General features: G+C 36.5%; 1 protein-coding gene across 3 annotated transcripts in view; it reads right to left on the bottom strand.

Annotated features, from left to right (window-relative positions):
• The window catches only part of kif13ba (kinesin family member 13Ba), a 54965-nt gene that overhangs the window by 10600 nt on the left and 25699 nt on the right, over positions 1-18666 (bottom strand). For all 3 annotated transcript variants that reach the window (XM_051132880.1, XM_051132882.1, XM_051132881.1), the window contains exons 9-32: positions 15586-15698; positions 14203-14314; positions 13818-14030; positions 13631-13741; positions 13347-13481; positions 11212-11342; positions 10845-10931; positions 10539-10726; positions 9931-10189; positions 9684-9846; positions 7428-7574; positions 7192-7341; positions 6803-6928; positions 6482-6655; positions 5119-5276; positions 4873-5005; positions 4441-4587; positions 4311-4340; positions 3935-4034; positions 2092-2218; positions 1724-1779; positions 1457-1581; positions 1192-1368; positions 885-977 (exon numbers count right to left, since the gene is read on the bottom strand). In XM_051132880.1, coding sequence (XP_050988837.1) covers positions 885-977; positions 1192-1368; positions 1457-1581; positions 1724-1779; positions 2092-2218; positions 3935-4034; positions 4311-4340; positions 4441-4587; positions 4873-5005; positions 5119-5276; positions 6482-6655; positions 6803-6928; positions 7192-7341; positions 7428-7574; positions 9684-9846; positions 9931-10189; positions 10539-10726; positions 10845-10931; positions 11212-11342; positions 13347-13481; positions 13631-13741; positions 13818-14030; positions 14203-14314; positions 15586-15698 — 3255 coding nt within the window. The remainder of the gene's footprint in view (positions 1-884; positions 978-1191; positions 1369-1456; positions 1582-1723; positions 1780-2091; positions 2219-3934; positions 4035-4310; positions 4341-4440; positions 4588-4872; positions 5006-5118; positions 5277-6481; positions 6656-6802; positions 6929-7191; positions 7342-7427; positions 7575-9683; positions 9847-9930; positions 10190-10538; positions 10727-10844; positions 10932-11211; positions 11343-13346; positions 13482-13630; positions 13742-13817; positions 14031-14202; positions 14315-15585; positions 15699-18666) is intronic.

The following is an 18666-nucleotide window of genomic DNA, read 5'->3' as shown; positions in this document are numbered from 1 at the left end:
CAATTTAAAATAGTGTTTTTCTATATTAATATATTTTAAAATATAATTTATTTCTGTGATGCAAAGCTGAATTTTCAACATCATTACTCCAGTCTTCAGTGTCATATGATACTTCATAAACCATTCTAATATGCTGATTTATTATCAGTGATGTTAAATGCTGTTCTTTTTAAACTTTTTTTTATTCAAAGAATCCTAAAAAAAAAAAAAAAAAAAAAAAAGTATCACAGGGTCCAAAAAATATTAAGCAGCACAACTGTTTTCCAAAATTGATGATAATTAGCATATTGAATAAAAGAATGATTTCTGAAAGATCATGTGACACTGAAGACACTGAAGTAATTGCTCATAAAAAAATCCCTGCATTGAATAAATAAATTATATTTTAAAGCATATTCAAATATACAACTCATTTTAAATAGCAATAATATTTCATAATATTACTTTTTTCCTGTATTTTTGATCAAATAAATGGAACTTTAAACATAAGAGACTTAAAAAAAAAAAAAAAAAAAAAAAAAAAAAAAAAAAAAACATTAAAAATATTACTGATCCCAAACTTTTGAACGGCAGTGTATGAGCTAATAATATTTCGATTATTTAATATTTTAGGATTATCCTAATAGTTTTGGTTAACATACTACTATGAATTTAAATTATTAAATTATTATACATTATCATTGTTCACTGAAAAACCCATATAATTCAGTGCACTATTTAGTATTTATATTATGCATTAATAATAATAATAAAAATTATATAAATTATATAAATATATAAATTATATATATATATATATATATATATATATATATATATATATATATATATATATATATATATTTTTTTTTTTTTTTTTTAAATAGAAAATTTTGTATGCTTACCCCTGGGATGTTTGAGACTACTTCAAAGGTCACACCACAGCCAGGAATAGTGCTCCTGGTGGACATTCTCCTCAAGAAATTTTGAGCAAAACCCTGTTTAAACCAAAAAAAAAGAATCAAAAATATGCAGAGATAATATATAAAAATCATGGTTTTTATATCTAAAGCTTGAAATTCCCTAGGAAGTATAAGGTTTATAGCAACTAAGCACCAAAAATATCTGGCACAGATGTATGTAAAAAGTGCAAAAACACTTTTCTACAGTTCTGATGATAGTATAGGTTATATAAAGTAGGCTATCCCGCACCTGTCGTCCAGTGAGGTTCACACAGATGCGTTTGCGCAGGACTAGCTGCATCTCTGCAGGGTGGCTGAGCTGCACCACGGTGCGGACAATCAAGTATACTCTCTGATCTGGTGCAGCACCTCGACTCAGCTGTGGACATTCATGAACCGTGGAGTCCCAAGAAGCTTCGGCTTTTACCTGGAAGAAAAATAGTTTTTAACACATTCCCTTAAATTCAACCAGGGGGCCTCTGAGAGCCCTGAGGGTGCGTAGGTCATATTCTCACCTCTCCATCATAGTGTTTGACAATCTGAAGGTCAAAATATTCATCCTCATCTTCCGAGCTGAGCATGGCATCCCAGCCACCCGCCTCGGGAACATCTAGGTTCTCCTGAGAGCTGAAGTCATCAGCTGCAGAAAGGAAGAATAGAAACACAGGAAGAATGAGTGTGAAAATGATTGTTAGTGCTTGCAGAGGAAGAAAAGGTCACAGAGAGGACATTGCATTTTTGCAAAGAACATCGCTGTTCTTCAGCAGGCAGAAAAAACATACTGCTCAAATCGAGGAAGAGCACTGGAATGTGAGTTTCCATCCCAGGTACTGGAACCCTGCCAAGAGAGACACAAAAATCAACCCATGGCCTAAATACTTGACTGAAAATGTGTAAAATTGTTTAACTGATGCTGACATTCATTTAGCAAACAAAGCTTTAAATCCAAATATTAATTTATTAAAACACATACTGTAATTTAAGAATTGTAACAACCTCCCTAAAAAGCAAACTGCATAAAACTAAGCTGAACTGTTATTAAATATCATTCAAACCTCTGACAACATGTTTGCAAGCTATCTATAACATACATAATTTAAGTGTTCAGTTTAAATGCAAATTGTTCAGTATGGTTGTAGCAGGTCTGTACCACTCAGCAGGAGCTCCTGGTATTCCACTGCCAGCAGAGGGCACCATCACTGCATTTCTCTCCTCTGTGAGCGTCAGACGCCACTCAAGCAGCTGGGCCTCCCTCTCCACATCATCCTCAGATTTATCTGTTCATAGAGAGCAGAGTGTTTAGTCCCCAGTGTTTCCCCTTTCTCTTATGCTCATCAAGGCTGCATTTATTTGATCAAAAATACAGGAAAAAAAAAACTGTAATATTGTGAAATGTTATTACAATATAAAACGGTTTTTATTTTAATATTCTTTCAAATATAATTTATTCATGCGATGCAAATCTGAATTTTCATCAGCTATTAATCCAGGCTTAAGTGGCACATAGTCATTCAGAAATCATTTTAACATGCTGATTAATTATTAGAGTTATGTATGTTGGAAACAGCTGTGTTGCCAAATATTTTTTGGAACCTGTGATACTTTTTTCAGGATTCTTTGATGAAAAAAAAAAAAAAAAAAAAAAAAAAAAAAAAAAAAAAAAAAAAAGCATTTATTCAAAATATAAATCTTTTCTAACAATATAAGTCTTTGCTATCACTTTTCATCTATTTAACACATCCTTGCTGATTAAAAGTATTACTTTCTTTAAAAGAAAAAGAAAGAATAAAAATGTACTGACCACAAACTTTTAAATGGTAGTTTATTTTGTCACAAACAATTTCTGTTTGAAATAAACGCTGTTTATTTTTAATTTTTTATTTATTAAAGAATCCTGGAAAAAAAGGTTTTACAGGTTCCAATGAAAAAATTAACAGGCCAACTGTTTTCAACATTAATAATAAATCAGCATATTAGAATGCTTTCTTAGGGATCATGTGACATTGAATACTGGAGTAATGGTGCTGAATATTCAGCTTCGATCAAATGAATAAATTAGATTTTGATCCATACTAAAATAGAAAAACACAATTTTACATTGTAATAGTATTTCACAATATTACTTTTTTCTGTATTTTGATCAAATAAACAGAGCCTTGAGCATAAGAATCTTCTTAAATAAAACAAAAACAACAACAACAACAAAAAAAACATCAAAAATCTTACTGTGTACATACACATCTAAATACATCTTTATTTATCTATTAAAGTATTATTAAATTTTATTAAAAAAAAAAAAAAAAAAAAATCACTGGACATGCTGCACAATCAGTGTGGATCTAATTCAGTCAAACAACATTTATTCAAAATATAAATCTTTTCTAATAATATAATCCTTAGCTATCACTTTTTATTAATTTAACACATCCTTGTATATAACAATAATAATAATAATAATAATAATAATAATAATAATAATAATAATAATAGTATTAATTTCTTTAAAAAAAAAAAAAGAATAAAAATTTACTCACATTTCTATTTATCTATACAATTATTATTTAATTTTATAGTAACATTTAAAAAAAACAACAACATTAAAATCAATGGACATGCAGCGATAAAACGCTGCCCAATTAGTGTAGATCTAGTTCAGTTTTCCCCACCTGTTTTTGAGTATGCATTATTCCATTTTTTGCCCAGCAAAAAAACAAAAAGGAGCTATGCTGGATTTTGGACCAAGGCATCATGTGATACAAACAGAAACATGCAAAATCAGATCCACATTTCTTCTGTCTGCTTCTATATTTAATCAGTCTGCTTGTTTCTCAAAGACTGTGACGGGCAGCTACATGAGCCGGCCAAACAAGGACAAAACAAAGCTAATTAACAACAAAATAAAGAGAGGAAAGCACAATTTTGTAGCCCATTACTGAGCTGAAACTACAAAACAGTACATGTGTCTATTTGTTTTGTTGTTGTTTTTTTTTTACCTGTTTTGCTGACCAAGTTCTGAAGATGTTGGTCCAGATACTCTTGTCTCTTAGTGAGAGCAGTGAGCCACTGACGCCGCAGACGCTCCAAATCTCGCTCCTACAGGTTGATGGAAAAAAGTATAAACACAAATGCTTTTTTACTTGTTAAAGGGCCTTTTATGCCTTTAATGGGCAGGACAGAAGAGAAAGACAGGAAAGAAGTGGGAGAGACAGGAATGGAATGAGGAAATGACGCAGAATGGATTCAAAACCGCACCTCAGTGGAAGCACCACAACACCATGAAAAATAAAATAAAATAAAATAAAAATGATCAATTACTTAAATTTATTAACAACTAAAATCTGTTACAAAAGTACTGACAACCAAACATACCTGATAACTGTCCATTTCATCACCCTCAGGCTACAACAGTAAAACAAAAAACATTATAGACTCTGAGACAGCATCTAGACGTCGCCCTGCTAAATTCTACATGTTTAAGTGGAAAAAAAAAAAACTTTACCTCCTGTGGCTCATTGTTTTTAGTCATCCGCACCTGCCTGATCTCCACACAGCCGACGGACACTCCCAGAATAATCTCTGCTATTAAAGGCATTGTACCGGAGTCCTGCACTGAACGCACCTCTACCTGAATCCGCCGAGACTGGCCCTAAAGAAAGCGAAACACAAACAGTTTAAATCCAATGACAAAAACCCTAAACCGAAACATTAAACATATTCTGTTGACAGAATAACAGAGCACAAGTTAAAATAAAAAACTCTCATGCCTAGAAGTCGAAAACAATCTGTATCGGGCATATGACTGAAAAACAGCCATGAGGTATTTCATGCTATGGTTTTTCATATCGAAACAAACAAGTATAGACAGCAGCTGTGGGCTAACAGACTTACAGTGGTATCATTTAAAACCATGCAGGAACATGTGGTTTCTGACCTGTTTGAGCTGGAAGATGCCACCCGTGCGAATATCTCGTGCTGGAACCACCTCCACGGGCATGTATTCTCCGTTCTCATTCAGCTCCAGAATCTGCACCCACATCTCAAGCTTGCGTGTTACCTCGCTCCACCTGAGCGCACGTAAGAGTCAAACCAAAAACAGGAAACCACCCTAATGTTCTCTATATTTCTGAAAGTCTGTAGCGAGTTAGGGTTAGTGGTTGAAGCTCAATTTTGTGCTTACCTGTCACGTAAAGTGCGTGTTTTGGCCTGGATGATGCTGAGGTCCCACAGAGCTGGGTTCCTGCCTGGATCGGCCTGCCTGTGTCCGTAAACCTCGATGGCTACGGCGCCTTCTGTTAGATACTCAATAAAATCCTCTGTTACAGTCACAGCATGCTCCTACAATACAGAAAGTAGAGCAAAAATAATCGCTTGTTAATAATTTCTTGATGATACCTGTGTTAAAGGAATAGATCAAACAAAAATGAAAATTTGCTGAAAATGTGCCCTCAGGCCATTAAAAATTTTGAATTACATAATTTGCTCACCAATGGATTCTCTGTAGTAAATGGGTGCCGTCAGAATGATATTCCAAACAGCTGATAAAAACATCACCATAATCCACAGGACTCCAGTCTATCAATTAACGTCTTGTGAAGCAAAATGTTTTTAACTTCAAACTGTTTCTTCCTGGCAAAATACAAGTCCCCTATCCATAATATTGCCCTCTACAATGATAAAGTTGCCTTGTGAGAGGACAAAAGAAGACAGACTTTTTCACTGGAGGAATCCTTATGGATTTTGGCCAGAAGTGACAGTTAAAATTAAAAGTCTTGATAGATTTGTTTTTTCGTTCTGTTTTTAAATGTGCAGCTTTCTACTTCACAAGATGCTAATTGATGGACTGGAGTCATGTGGATTATTGTGATGTTTTTATCAGCTGTTTAGACTTCCATTCTGACGGCACCCGTTTACTGCAGAGGATCCAGTGGTGAGCAGGTGATGTAATGCTAAATGTGACTTTGGACCACAAAACCAGTCATAAGGGTACTTTTTTTTTTTTTTTTTTTAAATTGAGATTTAGAAATCATCTGAAAGCTGAATAAATAAGCTATCCATTAGTGATGTGTCGTTTGAGAAAGAGCTGGCTCTAAGAGCCAATTCTTTGCAGCGAACGGTGGGGAAAGCCGAATCTTTAGCCGCAGGCAGGGGCGGGACTTTATTTGGATGGGCACACCATACGGCCAATCACATGGGAGGACAGACTAGAATCATTAAGTGAAAGGAGGAACTATATTTGGCTGAGATACAACTATTTGAAAATCTGGAATCTGAGTGTGCTACAAATATATCTGAGCTACTTAAGATTGATTTGGTGGTCCAGGGTCACAAATTTCTCCAAATCTATTCCAATGATGAAACATGTTAAGTAAATTTTCATTTTTGGGTGAACTATTCCTTTAATGAACAAAGATGGACATTTTCCCAGTTTTGCTGAAGGTTCACAATTTGGACTATGATTGGCTGACAGGATTTCCAGGAGTGTAAATTTCATTGTGCCTAATTTACCATCTGCTTATAAATGCATATATCTTGACTCATACCTTACAGCTGTCAAACACCACCATGCAGTGGGGGTCTTTGCTACTGGAGAAGGAAGCAGAGGGATCCACTTCTGGGGCAACAATGACAGGCTCTGCTTGGTCCCAGAAAGAGTACTGAGAGAAGACAAAATTGGAAAGGTACTGCGGGAGACCAGTAGCCTGCAGGATCTTGATCTGTTTGAGAGACATGAATAAAATAAGTATGAGGTAAGATTTTTTTGAAACATAATATGTTACTTTTAAATCCAAAAACCCTGACAGAACTTCAGTTTCTCAAACCTTACATGCACAAGAACTGCTTCTGTGAACTTCATTACTCACCATACAGACCAGTTTGCGTTCCTGTACATCTCCGTCCGGGCTTCCATCACTGTCGTCTCCTCCAGCTACGCTGTCATCAAATCCTCCACCCATTCTCATCACCTCCACGTGCAGCCGCCCAGCAACCTGACACCAGCAACAAGTAAACACAACACTTCACTGATCCGCTAGAGATGAACTGTGTGTCTCATCCTTAATATGATGACTCAATTAGATTCCATTTCACAAATGAAACTGCACTTGATTTAATTTACTTCCCATTTCATCTTCTTGAAGAAATTTCATTCAGAAATCAAATGAGTTAGTCACCGTGAAATATTCATTAAGAGTCGAACCACTGATCATATTTGCCTGACTGCGGCAGGCATCTCTGAACACATCATCCCCACCTCTCCTTTCTGATTGATGATGGGAACCGCATACTGGAGCTTCACGTCATAGAACAAGCAGGAGAGGAAAACGTTGGCCACCCCGATTAAACTGTGGTTAACCTGCTCGTCGAAGAAAGGGTCGGCTCTCTTAAAGTAAGAGCGCATCACCTGAGACAGACAGAAAAAAAAAAACTCAATGTAATATTTTCATTTTTAATTAGACAGTAAAGCGTCTGTGATGAATAAGAGCTTACAGGGTTGTCCTCATCAAAGTCCTTCCATTCCTGATAAAGCTCTCTCATGTCCACCAGCCTGTTTTCCATCTTCTCAAGGGCCCATATTTGCTTCCCTTTCCCTTTCCTTCTCACTTGAACGGCAGGTTCGCTCAATACAGCGTCTCGCTGCATACACAAAGACAAAAAATGTCAACCGAATGCACCACCCATGCTTATCTCATGGTTATCCTGTGTATATCCTGTAATTTCTGCAAGTCTTATGAAGGTAAATTCAAGACTTTGACCATTTTAAAACCAGTTTAAAGGAAATTTAAGTTGACAGGAACACAACGTGTCAATATGAGCACACAATGAGTTGTATTAGCAACATTTTGAAAATACAACTTCCAAAAGACCTCCATTATTTACTTTCACTGTACGTTATGATCATACTGCAAAAACATGATTTTGTTTTGTTTTCCAGTGCAAATGTCTATTCTTGAATTAAGGTACATTCAGGAGCAAACTGACAGAAGATTAGAAGTCTTGTTTTCTGTCATATTGAATCAAGTAATAAGTATTTCTTCTTTTAAGCACAAACTCGCTTAATTTTGTTCAGTTTCTCATAAAACAAGACTTCAACTATCCTCACTTTGCATCTTAAATGTAACTTGATTTAAGGATGTTTCGATATTGAACTGGAAAACAAGACAAAAATACTGATGAAGATATTTATTCTGTTCAATGCATGCATGAATTTTCTGCTCCAATTTAGGACCTTGTAACCTTAAAGGAGAAGTTTACTTCCAGAACAAACATTTACAGATAATTTACTCACCCCCTTCTCATCCAAGATGTTCATGTCTTTCTTTCTTCAGATGTAAAGTAATTATGTTTCTTGAGGAAAAATTTCAGGATTTCTCTCTATATAGTGGACTTCTATGGTGCCCACGAGTTTGAACTTCCAAAATACTGTTTAAATGCAGCTTCAAATGGCTCTAAACGATCCCAGCAAAGGACTTATCTAACAAAACGATTTTCTAACAACAAAAAAAATAAAAATTACAATTTATATACTTTTTAACCTCAAATTCTTGTCTTGTTTAGCTCTGTGTCTATTCTGTGTATTTCGGTTAGACAGTTAGGGTAGGTCAAAAAAACTCATTTTCTTCTATAACTTCAAAATTGTCCTACATCGCCGTTTTAACTTTTTTTGTAAAGGGCGTTTGATCTTCTTTGCACGCTCACTTTGTAAACACTGGGTCAGTATTTCTGCAGTGATATAGGAGAAACTGTACTGAACTGGAGGTGCACATTGCAGAGCTAGACAAGACAAGCATTTGAGGTTAAAAATGCTTCTTCCTCGGCTGGGATCATTTAGAGTCCTTTGAAGCTGCATTTAAACTGCATTTTGGAAGTTCAAACACGCGAGTACCATAGACGTCAACTATATAGAAATAATTCCTGAAATTTTTTCCTCAAGAAACAATTTCTATACAACTAAAGAAGGAATGACATGAACATCTTGGATGACAAGGGGGTTTGTAAATTATCTGTCAATTTTTTTCTGAAAGTCTTTCAGAAGACTTCTCCTTTAATAGGTATAGTTCAACCAAAAATGAACATTCTGTCATTAATTATTCACCCTCATGTCGTTCCAAATCCATAAGACCTTCGATCATCCTCACAACACAAATGAAGATCTTTTTGATGAAATCCGAGAGATTTCCGTCCCTGCATAGACAGCAATACAACTGACACGCTCAAGACCCAGAAAGGTAGTAAGGACATCATTAAAATAGCCCATGTGACATCAGTGGTTGAAATGTACTTTTTTGAAGCCACGAGAAAACTTTTTGTGCACAAAGAAAACAAAAATAATGACTTTATTGAACAATTTCTTCTCTTCTGTGCTGAGTCTTCGATGCATTCACAAGTATTCACAAGAGTAATAAAGTCATTATTTTTATTTTCTTACAAAAAGTATTCTCATAGCTTCATAAAATTATGATTGAACCACTGATGTCACATGGACTGTTTTAATGATATCCTTACTACCTTTCTGGCCCTTGAACATGTCAGTTGTGTTGCTGTCTACGCAGGGTCAGAAAGCTCTCTGATTTCATCTGAAATATCTTAATTTGTGATCTGAAGATGAACGAAGGTCTTACAGGTTTGGAAGAACATGAGGGTGAATAAATGACGACAGACTTGACATTTTTAGGTGAACTATCCTTTTAATTTGTAAAATTAAGACCGGCAGAAACCCTGGCATGGGTCTAAAATGTGTCTGACCTTTCTGTTGGCATTAAGGTTTGCAGCAGGGATCTGTAGAGTAACTCTGTACTCGGTTCTCTTGTCCAGCTCTTCAGAGATGAAGCTTGCCTCCTGCACTAACAGGTTAGCCCGTACGATCTGCTCCCTCAGTTTCCTCAAGCTCCGCGTCAGCACCACCTCCCTGGTTCCATCACAACAAGTGTTACAACAAACTCGCCATGTACCAAATTTCATATTTTGGGAAAAAAAAACATTTGTTTTCCACCTCTCCTCGCTCCACTGGCGCAGGCGGTGCTGGGCGCTGGGTGATGATGACATTCCTCCCTGGCTCAGTCTCTCCCAGCTGCGGTACTGTGGCTGCAAGGGCTGCGACTGCGGTATCTGCATGCTCTGTCTGTCTGGAGTCAGCTGTTTGCGCAGCTGCTGCAGCTCTTGCTCATACATCAGCCGCTGGCGCTCAAGAGCAGTCCGCTTTTCCTCCTCATGCTGGCGCTCCAGAGACTGCAAAACAGCCTGCATTGGGTCTGTTCAACAACAAAAACAGAAATATTTTACATCATTTTGGATTGTGTTTTGGCTACTGTACCTGTAGACTAAATTACCTGTTTTGACATGTGAAATGAGTAACATGCCTCCTTAAAGTATTCATACTTTTAGGAGCAGCAATGTTTTTTACTTTTTATTACAGCTACAAAGTTTGGGGTTAGTAAGTTTTTTGTAACAGATTAATTCTTTTTTATGCACTTAAAAAATTAAAGCAAAGACATTTCAAATAAATGCTGTTCTTTTGAACATTCCATTCAAAAAATCCTGAAAAAAGTCATATTTCATACACATTTTGTTTTATAAGGTATGAATGTGGCTAAAACTCACCGTTGCTGCCCAAAGCCTTCATCATGACTTCAGTCTGAGCAAACTCATAGCTGAAGCTGACCTCACTGGACACTTCGCTGGCCGTGTCTCCCTCTCCATCCAGCTGCTCACTGCTATTACTGTTCTTCATGTTCCCTCCCTCACCCTCCTCTTCCTCACCCCGCAAGCGCCGCTTCGGTAGGTTTATCCTGAAGAAGACACAAACATAAATAGTCTCCATAAAGGAAGATAACCTCAATGCACTTTTAAGTACAAATACAGGAAGCCGCTAAGCGACATTCTTTAGTCTAGGGTAATAACACTGACCTGAAGAAGTGATTGTTTCCCCAAAGAATACGGTCACCATGGTGAAGCTGTTGTCGGCTGGTGACTGGAGATCCATTCACACATGTTCTGCAACAGAGGCAACATTGAGTTACTTTATAAAACTTACATTTAACATATTATGATTTGGCTGTTGTTGCAATTCAGCACATGCTTTTTTTAATTCTTTAACTTACAGCATTAACTTTATAGATAAATGCACCTGTCACGTGCGTAAATATAAATGTACATGCGTCAATTTTAAAGAAAACCTGTGGCTAAGTGCTCTCCAGATTATTGATTAAACTGAACCTCAGACGTTTTGGTTTGCCCATCTCATACATTTATGATATTAAGCTTGATGCATTACCTTGAGTTTCTGTAAGGGTTGAGAAAGACAGCTCCCTCAGGTGTGATGTTAATGACACAATGTTCTGCTTGGATGCCCATTCCACACAGCTGAATGTCCTGTGAATCTGCTGATCCAACCTTAGTGTGTTCCTGCAAAATATCCCAGCATTAATTGCTGTTATCACTCAGACTACATCGATAGAGGCACAGTCAACATTTAATGGATGCCACATTTCAAGCACCAAATTATAAATTATTATACATTACTGCAACATCATGCCCATGACATCAGACAGCAACTAAGGGCCAGCTTTACTAAACAGGGCAAATCAGCATTAGAGCGCAATTCCATAAAAGCACCAATGGGAAGGGAAAATTCGACGTGTGATTTACTGACAATGCACACATTAAAGAATACTGACGCAGCTGGATCATTTCCATAATGACCAGCGGAATCTACCAAGAGCAGCGCAAATTACCGCCTGCTTTAAGACATGCTCTTTTTGGCCGTAAAAAAAATGGTGCAAAGATTAGTAATTTGACGAGCGTAAATGTTAGTAAACTGCGATGCATGATTTATTTTAATACTCTCCTCCCATGAATTTAGCGTTTGAAAAAGAAACTCCTACAATGCGTACTCAATAAGGTTAGGTGCTAATTCTTCACTGTCTTTAGTAAATCTTCACAGTACTATTTTAAATCACCAAAAGATAGTTTGCGCTGACACAAGCTGTAAGTAAATCTGGCCCTAAAAGACATTTATTGCTTTTTTCTGTACTATATCTAAAGAATTAAAAAATAAAAAATAAAAAAAAATTGTTAAAAACAACCCAGCATTGGGTGAAATATCGACAAACTCAGCAACTGGGTTGTTTTGACCAAGCAGTTGGGTTAAATGTTTAACCTAGCTTTCTAGGTAGTTTTATTTAAATCAACTATTGTTTAAATATATGGCTGGCTTAAAATGAACCCAAAATAGGTTGTAAATTAAAAATCAGACACATAATTACTAGAGGCATCAGCAATAAAGGGTGAACATTTATTAATAAGCACTTAAAAAAAAAAAGTTTGTTGGTTAATTATTTTAAATATAATTATCAACACTCAACTTAAAAAATAATAATAATAATAACGCAATTTTTAAATTAACTTATAAATTATAAAATTACTGTTTATTGTTGAAATATATTTAATTACTCAGTGGCTGTCATAACCTGTTGCATAACAGATTAATTTAAACATACATTAAATCATTAAGACATCACTATCAGGTAAAGTTAAATATAAAAATAGTCTAATATTTCGTAAAATGCTCTTCTCTAGACTACATTTCTCTAGTGAAGCGCGGTGCACATTTTACTTTCACTTTCAAATTAGTGTCAATTCGCCATCAAGCAGTTGTTTGTTTTTAGTTTGTTTGAGTTTTCCCTCTTTTCTTCACTTTCCTTCGGTTTTAAGTAGCTTGTAAAAGTGCTGTGCACATTTTACTTTCACTTTCAAATTAGCTGCAATTCGACGTCAATCAATTTTTTGTTTTTAGTTTGAGTTTTCCCTCTTTACTTTCCTTCGGTTTTAAGTAGCTCGTAAAAACGTTTTTTTAATTTTTAAAACAGGCGCTTTTGCATTTCATTTTGAAACTCTTCTGACATAGTCTTGTATTTCTCACCTTTCTCTTCTTGTCAGTCAGCTCCACTCACTCTCTTCACGTGATAAATGAAATGTGACTGTCGTTCGGTACACTGCATTGAGCAGCTGCGTTCGGTTTTAATTGTACTGTCTGAACTAAATTATTTTTATTACTATAAAAAGAAATCAAAACGTTCTTCTTCGGGTGACTGACAGAGGAAGCAGCACATACCGCCATCAACCTCATATTGTTTAATAAATATTGAGCGACCTAAGCCATGTGGCACAAAAATTATGCTTTTGCTTCACTTTAAAATAAAACACATGAGGAAACAATCCCTCATGAAAATTAATGCCATCCATGACCATACAAATTTGACTTGCTGCTCTGATTTAAGACCTTTTCAAGGCCTTATTTCACGGAAAAGCGATTTAAGACTTTTTAAGACCTGCGGAAACCCTGCATACAATATACAAAACGCTTATCAGAAACAATACCCAAAAAACAACAAAAAGATTGTGCATTACCTTTAGATAATAAACCAATAGCTCGTTAAGGGCAGGGTCAGCGTTGAGGTTGACCAGGAAGCACTTATCTTCTCCAACCTTGATACCAGATGACTGCAGAGAGATGCCAAGACTCTCCAGCTGTTTTTGTCTCTCCTGTGCAACAAAACAAAACAATGTGAAAAGAACATTAGCATCCTTTTCTGTGTTTGACGGATGGTGTTCTGGAACATGAGCTACAGAACATCCAGACATAAACAAAATTACAGTCCAGACAAAACAGTGCAAAATATTGTTGCGGTTACTTGTGCAATTTCTTCAGTCTTCCTCAGCTTCTCTTCCCAGGTGACAGTCATCTCCTGTATCAATTTTTCAGATTCCTCCAGTCTCTCCTTCAGCTCTGGCGCCTTCATTGACTGTGGAGGAACATGACAGGTTCTTAATATATTGGTTTTGAGCTTTTGCAATGTCACACTAAGAAAATGATAGTACCTCAGCCTGCGTTAGTTGATCTCGCAGCTTCTCCACCTCTTCTCGGAGCTCCCGGATGATTCTGGCGTTGGGGTCTTCATTGACCACAGCGTGGTTGACGATGCTCTTTGCTCGGTCTGCATAGCGCAACGTCGATAGCGTCTCATCATAATTATCTGCAGCAGGGCTTACAGTGGCAACCATAGCAGTCCGACTGTTTCCACCCAGACTGTCCTGCGGTTGCACCAGAAGGACAGACATTAAACATCAATGCACTGGGCAGAGCGGTCATTTTCCAGAGATTATATATTCAGAAGTGTGTGGATGGAACTGGATTGGAAAACATACAAAAATATTATGGAAATTCCCTATCCTGGTGTTTACCAGAGAGAATGAGTGATCGTACCTTGAGCAGCCATGTCAGCACTGAATCTCTGTAGGGCACAAACTTATTCTTGTTCTTTCCAGCACCCTGGTCTGCCAGAGCTGAGATCACCAAACCCAGAGTGGTTAAAGACCTGTATGGTGTTGGGAGGAAAGACAGAAACGAAAAAAGTAAGAGAGAAAAACAGACCAAAGAGGAAAAAGACACACTTCACAGACAGAAATATGCACTTGCAAGCCAAAAAGCCTTCACCAGATTTATAAAGTTTTCTCAGAACAAACTGTGCCCTTCGATGTAGCTATTTTAACAAGTTTGATTCTCCACAGTATAAAACCTCTCTCTCAGAAAAAGTAGTATCACAACGCACAAATCATATCAACTAAAATCCATTCTTAGGTGACTAAAACATCCACACACAATATTATTGGTGAGCTTCGCACTGTAAATGAAGATTGTGTCTACACTGTTTTGAAATAAGTTTGATCTTCTGTGATTTTCCATGACATGTCCCCTTTAAAAGGCAAAGCACCCATCCAACAGAAAAGGAAATGCCTCAACTCAGTGCCATAGGAAAATATTCAGAGGTGACTCAGACATTCATAGACCAGATTAAGCAAGAGAATCTCATGAAAGCACATCTGCGTCACATTTTACCCCAAAATTGAAAGGAAAAATAATAGGAAAATAAAGATACTTTTGAGTTTGTAAATGCTATTTTATTGAATTGCATTATTACTAATTATTAATAATTTACAATATAATATAATATAATATAATATAATATAATATAATATAATATAATATAATATAATATAATTAAACCATCCATTCTCCACACTGCTTGTCATTGTTAGGGAATAAAAAAAATATATATATAATAATTATTATTAAATGATTAATAATTATTAACATTTTATAATATAATATTATAAAATAATTAATAATATAATATAACAATATAATATAATATAACATAACATAACATAATATAATAATATAAACCATCCATTCATTCTCCACACTACTTGTCATTTGTAGAGAATTAAAAAAAAAGTACTAATTATTATTATTAAATGCTTTATAATTATTAAAGATTTTATAATACAATATAATTAATATAATATTATAAAATAATTAATAATATTAATTATATTAAAAAATATAACAAATTATAACATAACATATAACATAACACAAAACAAATATTAGTAATAAAATAATGCATTTAATTGTCAAAAAAATAAAAAATGTTTGAATGCAGAAACAGAAAAATATTTTTAGGCTTCCTTTAGGTTTCATAATTTTTAGGTTTCATAAGATTCATGCAAAAGTTCTAAAACAAAATAGACTAAAAAGAAAACCCAAAGAAAGGTATCATGCAGAATGAGTCAAGTTTTCACACACTTGTTAATGTTGCTGCCTTCTTTGAGCCGCTCGCCTGCAGCGCCAGTTTTTGCAGCTCTTTCACTTCCTGCCAGGTCCACCAAACTCAGCTTACTCACCTTTTCCCCACTTGTCTATAGAGAGAGAACAAGACAAAAATAGATATGAGAGACTCTACACTTTTAAAATTGAATACTGCTCACTACATAATATACACTGCCTACTTTTTTAATAGCATGACACATCACCTCATTACATGTACATTTCCATGATTGGCGCCTAGTTATCCTGGAAATAAACAGTGAAGTAGCGGTTGCGGGAAATAATGAAAAAACCAACATAATAATCCCTCACTACTGAACATTTCCATGGTTGTCAATCCTTCCTGTGCTTGTCCTCCCTAGAAACCCAGGGAAACGGCTTTAAACGTTAAATTTGTGTATGAATGACCACGCTGGACAAATTCTGTTGAGCTGTCCTATATTACGAAGGAACAATGACAAGAGAGGCTATAGTGGGCCCATAGACAAGCATCCATTGTTCTCCACTCTATTGCACAGCATTGGAGCAGTATGAGGGGTGGAGTTCCTTTATGTACCCCAGCATCAGACCTTACTGTACACAATCCCCCCGTCTGAGCATCAGAGATGAGGTTTAATTGAGAGGAGAGGCAGAGAGACGTGAACGCGAGCTGAGAGGATACGGGAAGTGAGGGGGGACTGAGCTGGACCAAGATTACAGTGCATTACAACAACAAAGAGAGTCCTTGTGCTGCAAAGGCTTCAGGCTCCACATGCACATTGGCTGAGAATACGCAATTATATAGAGCCAGTGTTCATTCGTTAATCTAGAAACAGCTATTTAAAGGAGACATATTCTGCACTTTAACCCCACACACATCGCCTCAAGTTACTTCTTTATGACCCATTTCCACCTTCTCTGTGACCTTTAGAACAAACAGGCTGTACTTGGTACTGTACCTTTAAGACTTCTAAATATGTGAGTGATCTCTGCAAGCAAATCTTTATGAGTTAACCCCTCAACTACACTGCAACTCCTCGGAAATCATCAACAACATCATAGAAAATACATAGCAACAAGCAAACTTTTCAGAATACCTTAAATCTGCATAGCAACACCCTGACAACCAGCCAGAACACATTTTCAACCTTTTAACCATACATTAATCTTCTCAGAACATCTTATAAACCACATAGCAACACCCTGACAACCATCCAGAACACCTTATTGACCTTTTAACCATATATTACCTTTTCAGAACACCTTAGAAATGACATAGCAACACCCTGACAACCACCCAGAACACCTTATTGACCTTTTACCCATATATTAACCATTTCAGAACACCTTAGAAACTACATAGCAACACCCTGACAACCACCCAGAACACCTTATCGACATTTTAACCATATATTAACCCTTTCAGAACACCTTAGAAACTACATAGTAACACCCTGACAACCACCCAGAACACCTTATTGACCTTTTAACCATATATTAGCCCTTTCAGAACATCTTAGAAACTACATAGCAACACCCTGACAATCACCCAGAACACCTTATTGACCTTTTAACCATATATTAACCCTTTCAGAACACCTTAGAAACTACATAGCAACACCCTGACAACCACCCAGAACACCTTATTGACCTTTTAACCATATATTAGCCCTTTCAGAACACCTTAGAAACTACATAGCAACACCCTGACAACCACCCAGAACACCTTATTGACCTTTTAACCATATATTAGCCCTTTCAGAACACCTTAGAAACTACATAGCAACACCCTGACAACCACCCAGAACACCTTATCGACATTTTAACCATACATTAAGCCTTTCAGAGCACCTTAGAAATGACACAGCAACACCCTGACAACCACTCAGGACACCATAGCACTCTTATAACTATGCATAAATCCTCACAACACCTTAGAAACTGTATGGCAACACCCTGACAACCATTCAGGACACCATAGCTATCATATAACCATGCACAAGTCTTCACAACACCTAGAAACTATATGGAAACAACCTGACAATCACTCAGAACACCCTAACAACCTTACAGCTGTCAATTAACCCATCAGATCATGTTAGAAACTGCATAGCAACACCCTGACAACCACTCAGGACACCACAGCAATCATAACGCATAAGCCCTCACAACAGCTTAGAAACTGCATAGCAACACCTGACAACCACCCAGATGTTTTTAACCTTATAGCCATCCATTAAATCCCTTATCACACCTTAGAAACTGCATGACAACACCTTAACAACAACCCATAACACAGTATAAACCCTATAGCTATCCATTAACCCCTCAGAACACCATAGAAACTGCACAACAATGTCCTGAAAACCACCTAAAGCGCCCTAGATTCCACATAGCTAAGCATTAACTCTTCAGAAACCTAAGAAACTGCACAGCAATGCCCTGACAACCACTCACAACATCCTAGTAACCTTATAGTCATGCAAGTACCCTTCAGAACATCTTATAAACTACATAGCAAGACCCTGTCCCTGACAACCACTCAGGACACTCTGACAACACACCCTTGCAACCACATAGCTAAACACTAACCACAAAGCTAAGCACTATGAATACCTTAGCAGCATAGTAACACCCTGACAACCAACCAGAACACCTTAGCAACTGCATAGTTATGAAACAACACCTCAAAAACTTGAGCAATTGCAAAGCAATGTCCTGGCAACCACTAAGAATATTCTGGCAACCGCTTAGGCACATATTAACACCGCAAAACATCTTGGCAACTGCATAACAATACTCAATACACTAGTGTTGGACAGTGGTGAGTTTACACAGCAAAGCACAGACAGACAATGTGAAAATCTAGTTTTTAAGGAGCTGTTTTCCATAATATGCTAAACAGAGATTTTAATACAAAGGAATAAGGAAATCAGAGGAAATCTATTGCCTGACATTTCCCCACAGTGCTGTTTGCATGGAAAACCACAGCATGCAAAAGACAGCACTGATGACTGCACTGGAAAAATACACATATCATTATTTATCGATGGCTGAGATGACAAACACCACCTACATAAG

This window comes from Labeo rohita, chromosome 17 (genome assembly GCF_022985175.1).
Source record: "Labeo rohita strain BAU-BD-2019 chromosome 17, IGBB_LRoh.1.0, whole genome shotgun sequence".
In the NCBI taxonomy this organism is placed as follows: Eukaryota; Metazoa; Chordata; class Actinopteri; order Cypriniformes; family Cyprinidae; genus Labeo; species Labeo rohita.
Note: the sequence above shows the minus strand (reverse complement) of the source record. Positions and strands in the feature narration are given on the sequence as shown.